This window comes from Desmodus rotundus, chromosome 6 (assembly GCF_022682495.2).
Source record: "Desmodus rotundus isolate HL8 chromosome 6, HLdesRot8A.1, whole genome shotgun sequence".
NCBI lineage: Eukaryota > Metazoa > Chordata > Mammalia > Chiroptera > Phyllostomidae > Desmodus > Desmodus rotundus.
In genome coordinates this window covers 82,688,271-82,701,023 of record NC_071392.1, presented here as the reverse complement: position 1 = coordinate 82,701,023, position 12,753 = coordinate 82,688,271, and the positions used below count along the sequence as shown (strand labels likewise).

The 12,753-nt window shown below is 45.7% G+C and overlaps 1 protein-coding gene across 4 annotated transcripts in view; it reads left to right on the top strand.

Annotated features, from left to right (window-relative positions):
* ATP6V0A4 (ATPase H+ transporting V0 subunit a4) overlaps window positions 1-12,753 on the top strand; it is a 64,411-nt gene that overhangs the window by 4,595 nt on the left and 47,063 nt on the right. For 2 of the 4 annotated variants that reach the window (XM_053926184.1, XM_045191119.2), the window contains 4 exons: window positions 8,603-8,668; window positions 10,334-10,419; window positions 10,618-10,778; window positions 12,059-12,192. In XM_053926184.1, the coding sequence (XP_053782159.1) occupies window positions 8,603-8,668; window positions 10,334-10,419; window positions 10,618-10,778; window positions 12,059-12,192 (447 nt within the window). Of the gene's footprint in view, window positions 1-8,602; window positions 8,669-10,333; window positions 10,420-10,544; window positions 10,779-12,058; window positions 12,193-12,753 lie in introns of all 4 variants that reach the window. The other 2 variants (XM_053926185.1, XM_045191121.2) reach the window with 2 other exon arrangements.

Genomic DNA, 12,753 nt, shown 5'->3' with positions numbered 1-12,753 from the left:
GTTTAAAGAAGACAATTTATGTGATATAAACACACTTGAACACTTCATGAAGTGGACAGTCTCATTTTGGAGAACTGCAAAAAATAATGAAAAGAAGCTTTTATAGGATAAGAACGAGGAAGAGACAAATTGAAAATATCTGATTGGCGGGGGTGACATAGTCAACCTTGGTTATTGTGAGAAGGCCAGAGTTGGCTTGGCGTTTGGGGATTAGCTGCCTGAACCCACTGCATTTCTGGTCAAGTGGAACATTTATCTACAGGGACACAGAAGTTATCTAAATTACAGTGCGCACCCCGGGCAGGAGCGGCTCCATCTTGGGCCTGAAACTCATTTCAACATGAACTACCCATTGGGTTCATTTCAAACGTATAACTTTAGCTCCAGAATTCTATTCTGTTTTTTTTAATAGCTTTATGTTATTCGGTCTTGTTTTTCAACTTCGTGCATAGAGTGAACATAATTATTTTGAAATCTGTCTGATAACTTTGGTATTTGTCTATCCCCGTGAGTCTGTGTCTGTTGTCATTTCTGCTGGTTTTTGTTCATGTCCTTGTGTTTCTTTGTGTACCTCGTTATTTTTCATTGTGTGCAAAATTATAACTACACACAATTGTTTGTAGAAATAACTGGAGACATAGGATTGCGTTATCTTCCTTTAGACGTGATTTTTTTTGGGGGGGGTTGTTTTAATCAAGAGCTTGGGGGCAAAAACAATCTGTCATCGTGTCAGGGCAGGCTTAGTAATTGAGCTGATTTGTAGCTAAGTTGGAGGCTTTGTAAAGGTCAGTTTATTTTGGTCGCCTTCTCTTCTACGGTGTAACTCTTTTAAAAAAATTTCCTTCCCCAAGGAGATAAGCACAAAAATGTACACCCAGTATTCTCCATCTCAGTGTTCCAGTGTAACAATGAAAGCTTAGAAGCAGCTTCTAATAGAATAAAAGCTATTAAGATGATGTTTTAGAATAACATTCCATTATTTAGAAAAACATTTGCCATATAACACAAACAAAAAAAGCAGGCTATAAAACTACATACTCGGGCCCTGGCTGGGAGGCTTGGTTGGTTGGAGCATCATCCCAAATACAAAAAATAGGTTGTGGGTTCGATTCCCAGTCAGGGCACATATCTAGGTTGTAGGTTCAGTCCCCATGCGGGGCACGTGCAGGAGGCAGCCGATCGATGATTCTCTCACATCGATGTTTCTTTCTTTTCATCTTTCTCTCAAATCAGTTAAAAAAAACAACCATATCCTAGGGTGAGAATAAAAACAGCCCTATATACTCAGTGTGGTTCCAGTTCTGTAACACACACGTATGTGAAGAAAAAAGTGCAAAAGCATCCTATCCAGATGTCAGCAGTGGTCACATCTACACTATCCAATCTGAGCTGATTTTCATTTTTTTCTTCACATTTTTTATGTCTTTCAAATTCTCTACAATGAATGTGTGTTACTCTTATTTCCTAATCAGGAAATAAAATCAAGTTAGTGCAGTTTACAAAAAAGAATATTTCACAGGAAAGCAATCCAGTCACAATGGACCAGGTAGATTACATTTTACAGGATCTGTCGGATGGCTTGGAGAAAATTTTCAATATCAGAGAATCTTCTTTTCCACTTTTAAAACAATCTCCATTCAGTTTAAGTTGCATATAGTGCAGAGAACTGCTTATTAACACCCTTTGCTCTTGAGATGCCCAAGGTGTACAACAGAACGGACAGACGCCCCCAAGAAGGTTCAAGACATAGAGAAGGCTGGAAATAAGACCCAGAGAAAAACATAGAATCTCAGTGTCAGGAAGTGACTGAGCGGCCGTCTGGCCCAATCCTTAACCTTTCCCACGCAGAGTGTTAAAGAGTTCGCTGTGGCTGCACTTGACCTCTCCTGCCTCTCAAGGTTGTTACTTGGACTTCTGCTACAATACCTCAAGTAACAGATGTCTTACTAACTTTTTTTAATCCTCACTCAATATCCTTATTTTTAAAAATTAATTTTAGAGAGAAATGGAGAGAGAGAGAGAGAAACATTGATTGGTTGCCTCCCATATGCACACTGACTGGGAATCGAACCCTCTATCTCTTGATGTACGGGACGGTGCTCCAACCAACCAAGCAAGCCACCCGGCCAGGGCTGAGGTCTTACTAACTTAAGGCAGCCAGTTCTGCTGTGGGTTGGAGAAGTTAGTGAGTTCCTGGCACCGGGCAGGCAAGGGCATTCTAAGGTGAAGTTAATGAACAGTGGAGGGAGGATCTGTTCAGCTCCACAACTCTGCGACTGGCGATTTCTGGCTCCCTTCAATGGCCAGTCTTACCATCTGTGCAAAATATTTCTGTTGGCACAACAGTGCTTGTGGTCAGATTTATTTTTTGTTTAATAAACAGATGCATATTCTCAAGAGAGTAATTTTAAGCTAAGGTTTGTGGAAAGTGAGCTGCATTCTTGTGGTAAACAGCCATTTTTTTTTTTCCAGTTTTGACCACATGACACTAAAAAGGATGAAATAGCTGAATCAGAGATTGTTGGCCGCCTCTTCCCAGCACCCACTGTCCTCCGACTGTGCCTTTCTGGCCTCTTCTCTAACTTCCCCTCCCCCTCTGTCTCTGTCCCTCCTCTCTCTTGTCCAGGCCGATGGCCCCCGGGGGGTCAACACATCCAGGAGTTCAGGATCCCAGTTTTCGTGTTGTGACTTCCTGTGTGACCTTGGGGGAAGTCCCGTAACCTTGGTGATGATGCTACCTGCCAGTACTGCAGGGGGCCTCGGGGAGGGGACACAAGGGGGTAATCCAGGGAGATGCTGCTTTCAGTTCTCTGGGGAAGACCTTTGTCTGGGGTCCTCAGGACTCCCACCGAAAGGGAAGGGATGTTAAGTCCTGTGAGAAACTGTGAAAAGACTGTGAGAGCCAGGAGCCCTGGGTTCAGCAACAACCCTCCCTGGGGGTGTTTCCCCATCTCTCAAGTGAGTGAAGGGATTGGATTAGGTAATCTGGAAGTTTTCTTCTAGTGCTAGAATCCTGCGACTCTGTGCTCACTACATTGTATTAAATGGAGGAAGAAGAGAAACAAACTAATAAACTCTCATATATATATGTATATATATTGCACAGGTGAAATGCTAAAAAGAAATTCCTGAATAGAGTTTCTAGTAAATATGATGATAGAAAAGGCAACTAACAGAGATGCTCCCAAGTGAAAAACTATGCCGAAGTTTGAAGCATTCTGCCCTCTTCTTGAGGACATTTCATTTTCCTCAGTGTCACTCCCAGTCAGCCTGTGACTTGGCCAGTGACAACAAGGGGACAGAGATATCAGGTAGCCCTGCTCTGGGGAGAAGAGAAAGAGAGACAGGACCCAGCCACACGGTGATGGAGAAGAAGGAAGCCGCAGGGCTCTGTGTTGGAAGGTCGCCCCCTAGGGACGGGGCGGGGGCATGTGCTGAAGGGGCCATGTGGCTGTGGGTGAGAGCCATGGGGATGCTCCTCTCGGTGTGTGATCCAGAGGACAGAAGGCCATAGAGCAACAGTGTGGGCCAAAGTGATGTCAGATGGCACCCTTGTGCACGGAGAGTGTCACTGGAGAAGGTTGGTGGTCAGAAGGGAGGGGGACATGGCAGGAGGTGATGCTGGTTCCATGATGCAGGATGTCATGGACCTCAGGGTGCGGATAACGTGGACTCTGGGATGTTACCGTTGACGAATCGCACCTAATTCTGTGTGTGTGTGAAGTTAAATACACAATTCCCTCTATTTCGTAGCAACTTCGAGCCATTTTCTTTCTGCCCCCAGCACTCTATTAGTTGGGAAGGCGTGTGGATGGGGGCCTCGATGCCTGGCCAGTGGTGGCGGGCCGCTAGGTCAGTGGTTGGTAAAATCAATTATTTGAATGAAGGTGATTTGGCCGGAATTCAGTTCAGAAAAACCAGACACTTTTATCAGGTTGTTACTTTTGTGGTTAGGTTATTATGTGTGGATTAAATCTCTTGCAGGCATTTTGGCTTGCTCTCCACTTATCCTTTCATTTTTTTAAGTCATGCTGATCTCTTGTAAATTGATCTGGTGCAGCTGGGCATTGTTTTGCATAGTATCGTCCTAACCCCAGGAACAGGGCTCTGAGGACAGAGGAGGTCTTTTGTTTAAAGGAATGTCCTGTTGGAAGGGCGGTGAGGGGAGTGCTGACCTCTTCAATCCACAAGAGCCATGGCAGGCACGGAAAGCCCTCAGGGCTCGACAGTGCCTCCTGGAGGTGTGCGTGGACCCCTGTGGGGGCTGCAGCTGGCATCGTGCCCCAGGCTTGTCTACAGCATGGGGACAGTGCTATTAAACCATCAGTGTCAAAAACAGTCTTCTTTTGGGTAATATAGGGGACTGATTTTGTTCTGTGCAGGTCGTGTCTCTCAAGACCAAATGCCAAATCCAAGTGCTGTTTCCTTCAACGGGTGGAGTTGTGGATTTTGAGAGTATATATATAAAGTATATATAAATAAAATGATGAGTAGGAGAGTTACTTGCTTTAAAAAAATGTCAGTGACACCATTAAAGAAATGTGAGTGTGCTCTCTGGCTTCGAGTAAGCCAATACTGTAATGTGTCACATACAAAATACTGAGCTCTGTCAGGAAACTTCCAGAAAAATAGAGAAGATATCTTCGTATGGTTCAAAGGTACATCACGGGAAGGAACAGTGGAAGTTGCGTTTTCTAGATGTGCTCTGCAACTGTCTCTTCCTTTGGGAAAATCAGTGAAACCCTCCCGCGATGCCTCATTTTCTCATCAGCTGCTGCCCTGCTCCCTCCTTCCCTATCCCTTGACTTCCCAGTTCCAGTCTTTACTTTGAGTTGTACCCCTTTCATTCCTCTAAAGGAGGCCCTATGGAGTCACCAGTGACCTCCAGATGCTTCCAGGGCTTACTCCATTCATTCATTCATTCATTCATTCATTCATTTATTGAGAAAGAGGAGACGGGAGGGAAAAGGAGAGGGATAAAAACATGGATGTGAGAGAAACATCAATCAGTTGTTTCCACACACACCCCAACCGGAGACCAAACCCACGTCCCAGGCATGTGCCCTGACCAGGAATTGAACCAGTGACCTTTGGTTTGGGTACGATGCCCAACCAACCGAACCACAGCAGCCAGGCCTAAGGCCTCTTCTTGCATAACCGTTCCACCATTCTTGAGGAGACACTTTCTTCTCTCGATTTCTCACTCTTCAGGCTTGCCTTTATTGCTTCCTCTTGTTACGGGCAGAACTGTGTCTCTCCCCTGGTTCCCACATTCACATGTTCAAGTCCTAACCCCAGGACCTCAGAAAAGGAAACCGTATTTGGAAATAGGACTTTTGCAGAGGTAATTAGTTAAGATGAGCTCACATTCATACTGCGTCCCTAAGCCAGTAGGAGTGGTGTCCTTATAGAAAGGGGAGATTCGGACACAGACACACACATGAAACCATGACACTTCTGGAAGCCAAGGGAACCCCCAAGATGTCCAGCATACCACCAGAAGCTCAGGGAGAGGCGTGGGACCGATTCTCTCCTGCAGCCCTTGGAAGGAACCGAGTCTCCTGATACCTTGATCTTAGACTTGTAGCCTCCAGAATTGTTAGACGGTGACTTCCGTTGTTCACACTGCCCACTTTGTGGTGCTCGGTTACGGCAGCCCCAGCAAGGGGTTTTGCGAAAGCCCTGTTTCTTGGGGTTTTGTTTCGATTAGCCCGTAGAAGCATCATCTGTGACTTAGCCGCCGCTGTGAGGATTATCGCAGCTGACGACTCTGCTAGACTCACTCTGTGGGAACAGGAACCGTTTGCTCACGCTTTACCCTAAGCACCGAATGCCTTGCCTGGCACATCATGGTTGCTTAACAAATATTTTTGAGATTATTTTCTTTTATTGTCACTGAAAATTTATTTTCAATTATTAAATGTTTAATTTCTTCAAATTAATAAATGGACACAAATTTTAAAAATCGAGTAGTACGAAGGGTATTTCCCTAATGGTTAGTGGAGTTGAACATCTCTTCATGGGCTAATTTGCCACCCGTGATTCCTCTTCGGTGAAATGTCTGTTTGTGTCTTTGGTGCATTTTCTCTGATTTTTTTTTTCCTGTTGAAGTTTGAGGATTCTATAAATTGTAGGTATCAGTCCTTTATCGGCTATGTGGCTTGCAGATATTCTCTTCCAGCATTTAACTTGTCTTTGTACTCTTATTACAGGGTCTTTTTGCCTAGCAGTTTTTAAAGATAAATTTTATTTTTCTGTGGACTTTAGGTGTTCTGTCTAAGAGCTCCTCACCACACCCTTGATTCTGAAAATGTTCTCCTGTGTTTCTTCCACAAGATTTATAGTTTACATCTTCAATTTGTCTCTGATTCATTTTGACTTCATCTTTGTATAAGGTGTGAGATTCAGATGAAGGTTTCGGTTCAGTTTCTGGCCTATGGCAGCCCGATTCCCTCAGCACCATTTGTTGAAAAGACGATTGTTTCTCCTGTGAATTGCTTCCTCACCTTCACTAAAAATCATTTGATGAGACGTGTGTGGGGCCATTTCCGGCTTCTCTGTTTTCTGATGTCACATGCACGTCTATCTTTCCACCAATGCCCCATCCTGATGACTGTCCCTTGTCTTGAAATCCGGCAGAGTGATTTCTCCCACTTCTTTCTTCTATTCACTAGACCTCTGCTGACTCTGCTGGCTGGGAGGGGCAGGAGGGCCTGCTACTGCTCCCCACAAGACCTTTGCACCCCAATGAGGGGGCAGCCTCATTACCAATAAGCCATCGTGAAAGTTCTGATTCGGTCTCTTCTGCTACCAGCCCAGCACAGGTTACTGCAGCTGCCCAGTTACCCCAGGGCAGGCCGGGAGTTCAGGGTCAGCACTTGGCCTTCTCCGACCCCACACTGGTGGGGGGGTGGTGTCACTCTGGAGCAGGTGGGTGCGGGTAGAAGTCTAGGATCTCTGCTTGGGCGTTGTTGGCATCGGTGGTGTGGGCCCACAGATTTTTCTGTGATGTTTGGCTGTGTGAGAGTGATCACTATCTGGAAGTCATCTTTTTTGCTAGGCTGCCCTTTCCTCATCCTTTGGCTAGAGAGAGAGCAGGCTTTCTTTGGAACGTTTCTTGTCTGCATATCTTGTAGCTTCTGCAGCACCACATTGAGAATATATGAGGCAACAACAAAAACAAACACAAAAAACCCCAGAGAATACACCTCTCTGATGTTTCTCGACCTTGAGGTCCTTGGAAGTTGTCTTCTCTCCACCTTTCAGACTCCTCTAATAATTGTTGTATATACCAGGCCGGGTAGCTCAGTTGGTTAAAACATCATCCCAATATGCCAAGGTTGTGGGTTCGATCCCCAGTCAGGGCACACGTAAGAACAATCAATGAATGCATAAATAAGTAGAAAAACAAATCGATGTTTCTTTCTCTCTCCCCATCCTTCCTCTCTCTCTCTAAAATCAATAAATTAAAACATTATTGTATCTAGAATCTTCATTACTTCTACTCCTCCTTATGTAAAGTCCTTAAATGTATTCTGAAGCCATGAGGACAACATCGTGCACACGGGAAACACTCAGTGGATAATATGAGCTGAAGCAAGGAGGTCCCTCCTCGGCTTTTGCTTTGCTCTTCCCGCAGCTTCTTGTTTGCATGACTGGCCCATTTGAACCCTCGCGCCTCAGTTCAAACACTACCTTTGAGCTGGGCCTTCCCTGACCACTCACCTAAAGTAGCTTCCAGAGCTCTAAAGCCAATCTTTTACAACAGCACTCGTCAAACCTGCAGAGTCTGGCTGACCGATTCCTCGATTCCTCGTTTACTGTTGTCTCCACCCTGTGGGCACAAGCTTCATGAAGGAAGGCCTTGTCGCTGGTGTATGGGCTCTCCCCAGACCCCGGGGCCCAGTGGCCCGTAGATTCTCAATAAATATCGAACAGATGGAAGAGTTCAGGTTGTTTACAACTACACACTTATTACAAATGGTGCTGCAATGGACATTATTGGAGTTAAATTTGGTTTAACATTTTAACATTTTTTCTTTAGGATGAACTTCCTCAAGTGGGATGGTCGGGTCAAAGGGCATGCAAATTGCCCTTCAGAGAGATTGTGCTCATTTGAAGTCCTGCCCGGGTCCCAGGAGCGTGCTGGCCTTTTGCACCTTTGTCTTGGGGTTTCAGGAGAGGAAAAAACAAACTTTAGAATAATCTCTCCCTTATGCTTCCACATCCTAAACAAATATCTAAGATCCTATCATGTTTTGCACTTAAGGACACGGAGGCCCCAGGTTACGCAGCTTCCCCAAGGTCACATGGGGTAAACAGTGGAGCTGGGGTCCTGACTCAGGCAGTTCTGCTCTGGACTCTGCTCTTGACCGTCAAGATGTACTTTTTTCTCTGTATGTTCCTCAGTGAGTCCTGGGCGCCAGGACGTTGAGAACTACAGCTCGGCTCCGCAGCTGAGGAAAGACACAGACACCGCAGCTGGGGTGAAGGGGTGCAGGGCCGGGGGCAGGGGGAGGGGCAAGAAGAAGGCTGCACTATTTGGGGCAGGGGCTCCTTTTGCCTCTGGAGCTCATCTGACACTGCGTGTTTCCTCTGGCAGGCCCCGGTTCTAACCTTCGGGCTCCACTCTGCGAATCCTGAGTTCAGCCTTTGGAACTTTGCCCCGGTGAGTCTGAATTTTCGTGTGGATCTTCCCTTCAGGGATGGGTCAGTGCAGGCAAACTCTGCTTCTTAAGAAACCCAAGCAGCGCCTTTGCTGCCAGGCCTGGTTCTAGGCCACCTGCGCCCTCCAAGGCCCGGTCTCCACTGCCCCAGGTTCCGAACCCTGAGTGTCTTCTGAGCTGATGGTTCCCAAATGCCTGCACCAGGCTCCCTGCTGCCTCCAGGCTCAAGTTCAAGTTTTCACCCTGTTTTCTCAAAGAGATGCTTCTGATTTGATTGCATGAAAGAATCACATCGGGGGCTTATTGAAAAGGCAGATCTGGGAAATCCAAACCCTGAAGGGGTATTCGATGTTAAGGATTTACTGTGGTATGTTAGACACGGCCATGGTATTGTCTGTAGAGTTGCCCCTTAAACAATATGGGTCTGAACTACGTGGATCCACTTGTATGCAGATGTTTTAAAGTAAATACATACAGGACTATAAATGTACTTTCTCTTCTTCATGATTTTCTTTTTCTTAATAATATTTTTTTCATTTAATCAAAAGTACATTTCTTTTCACATTCATTATTACTTTGGATTAGTTTGAGGTGTACAGCATAGGGGTTAGACAAAACACTTTCTTTAGCTTATTTTATTGTAAGAATATAGTGTGTGATACATATAACATGCACAATATGTGTCAATCAACTGTTTATGTTATTGGCAAGGCTTCATTTAACAGCAGGCTGTCGGTAGTAACCTTCTGGGGGAGTCAAAAGTCATATGCAGCCCTGGCCGGGTAGCTCAGTTGGTTAGAGCGTCGTCCCAATACACCAAGGTTTTGGGTTCGATCCCCAGTTGGGGCACGTACAAGAATCAACAACTGAATGCATAAGTAAATGGAACAACAAACTGATGGTTCTCTCTCTCTAGGTGATTAATTAATTTTAAAAAGTTGCATGCAGATTGTCAACTGTAGGGTGGGTGTCAGAAGAGAGATGCGGACTGGGAGAGGGGTCATGGCAAGTTGTTCAAGAGCCAACTGTGTGTGTGTGTGTGTGTGTGTGTGTGTGTAGACACATACATATGGGAAGTAATCCTTGTCTTTTAGAGATACGTTCTAAAATACTTTGAAAGCAATAATATGATGTGAGGGATTTGCTCCAAAATAACCTGGAGCAGCTAGAAGCATATAGATGATATAAAATTGAATAATTATTGATGCTAAGTGGTCTGTACATCTTTATACTCTTCCCTGTCCTTTTGCAGCTGCTTTAATTTTTCCATAATAAAAAGTTAAAAAAAAAAACCCAGAAAGCACCCCTCAGTCTGGGGTACGTTTTACAGGTACCCCAAAGTGTACCTGTCTGCCCCACCTGGAGAAGCTGCTCTGCAAAGCTGGTCAATGTGAACTCAGAGCCCTGCAGAGCACAGCATGGGCCAAGGGAAACGCCTCTAATTGGCTCATTCCCCTACTCTTTACCCCTCCTCCAAATAACTGGGAGAGACACTAATCTTCTGTAAGATAAGAATTTTAGCCATCGGGTATTTATAAAGTTTTATCTGTCTACTCTCCTTTCAAAGAACAGTGTTTTTGAAAATAATTGTTGATAGGGTGATGAGTGTGATTTTTTTTCTTTTCCAAAACTACTTTTTAATATGATTTCATCGTCACCGTGGAAAGGAGTGCTTTGCCGTGCTCAGGATACATTGGAAGGCTGTCTCGAGAAACCTCTTCCCAAGCCCTGCACTGGAGGTTGGGTGGGGAGGGTAAGTCACTTTCCTTAGAAAAGACAGTGCTTCCTGGTCACCAGAGGGCACGGGTGGGGGCAGGGGGTGCGGTTTGAGCAGGTGATGGGCAGGTTACTCACTCAGACCTGTGTTGTTACAACAAGAGCTGCCTCCCGGCTCTCTAGGTGAGCCTGGGAAGGAGGAGCACCAGGAGCGGCTGCCTCATTGTCACCCCAGGGAGGCCACCTGTGGAATCCCCAGCCAGGCTGGCCCCACCCTGCCCAGCCACAGCAGGCAAAGGCTCCTTGCTCAGGGGTCGGTGGAAGGAAGTCACTGGAGAGCTGCAACCCCCTGCCAGCTCCAGCCCTCAGTCCAGGACCTGCTCGGAACAAGCTGGGGTAGGAATCTGCTTTTTCATCTTCGTGAAGCAATGTCTTCTGTCTCTTTCTGTGAAAACATGGCTTCATTCATCACAGAGGGCAATATAAAAAGTTGATTTATTTTGTTGTCAAAAGGCAAAAATAGGGACCAGACTATATATTGCAGAGGGAGAGGAGGCATTTACCTTCTAGTCAATAAATTGGGAAACATTTTTGGAGCACAAGCTTTATGGTTGAGCTAGACTGGTGATGGCATGAAAAACATACAAATTTCTAACCTCATGGCTTTTGTTGGCTAGTGGGCAATACGAACAGTAAACAAGTAACTGTAGACAATTGATATTCTGGGGCAATAGAGGAGGGCTTAGTTCACTGGGGCTGTTGGTGGGAGTCAAGAAAGGCTTATGGGAGAAGAGGTTCCTTGGGAACGACAGGGTTACCTGGCAGGCACGGGACAGGGGGTGGGGAGGAAGGGGTTGAGGTTCTAAATCTAGGGGAAAGCATGGACAAAGGTCCTGAGGTAGTAGGGAGGCCAGGGGGGGAATTCCATGTGTCTGCAGAGCAGTGTGGGGAGCGAAGAAGCCAGAGCGGGGGCAGAGGCCAGATTGTGCTGCCCTTTGTGGGCCTGGTTAAGGGATTTACACTTTTTCCTGTGGGGAAATGGAACAATGGAAGGATTAGTACAGGAGGTGTAAACCCAGTGCCTGGCAAATAGTAGATATTCTATATGTTATAAAATAACATGAGGAGAAGGGGCCCTCTCTGGAAGTGAGCTAGTTCTTCCTGAAGGTCGGACTTTGGGGAAACACTTTGGTTGGCAGGGGTAGTGCTCTCTAGAGGGTGTTTGAGGGAAATGGATTCGAGAGAAGGGTCCGTATTCCATATAGAGGATGTGCAGATTTATTTCTTTTTTCCTGACTGCACAGGGTTCTGCTGTGTCGGTTTAGCCATTTCCCTATTGGGGGACATCTAGGTTATAGATTCACGGGTTATATACAACGTTATTGAAACTTCCTTGTGGAGATACTGGGTCATGAATGTAATATAAAATTTTTTTTGAATTTATTGGGTTGACATTGGTTAATAAAATTATAAAGGTTTCAGGTATACAATTCTATGATACATCATCAGTATATTGTATTGTGTATTCACCACCCAAGTTCTGTTTTTTAAATCGGAAGTGATTCCCGTGGGACTCCCCACCCCACCCCCCGTTTGATTTAATTTAGCTCAACAAAAAGGGTTTCATCCTGAGGTTTTCACACATTGGCTACCTCCAGCATCCTTGTCTCCTGCAGACCAAGGCTGGGGCAAGATGGCATCCGTGTTTCGAAGCGAGGAGATGTGTTTGTCACAACTGTTTCTCCAGGTGGAGGCTGCGTACTGCTGTGTCGCTGAGCTTGGGGAGCTCGGGCTGGTTCAGTTCAAAGATGTAAGTCCTGCATTCTTTAGAGGCCAGAGGAAGGTGGAGTGGGTGTGGACAACCCTTTCATACCACTTCTCGGTGGTAGCGAATAGATTGCAGGAGGAGGAGCCTGAGCTGGAATTGGGGGAATTTCGTGGTTCTAGTCCTCTCACCAGCCGTATCATTGGGCAGGTGACTTGCAAACACGTCCTCCCTTCTCCCACACATATTTACTCTGCAGGAATGTTTGGAAGCTCTACTGTAATCACTGCCCGTTAGATGCATCATATTCTATTTCCTGTCTAGCAACCTCAGAGCATTGGGTATGTCCAGTTGCATGTGGGTTGCTAAACCTTGTTCTGAGGAGAATGCTTCCTGATTTGTCTGTCCGAGGACAAGTATCCTGGAGTCTGCAGTCTCTGCCGTGATGTCCTGGGACTGCTGCCTTGAGTGGGATGCCAGGGTATTATTTCCCTGGGGCACCATAGACCCTCATCAAGCTGTTTTGAATCCAATTTAGAAAACTGGTTTCTACTCTTTACTTCCTCACCAAGGTCAAGGTCCAAACTAAGCTCCTGCCTGGAAGGA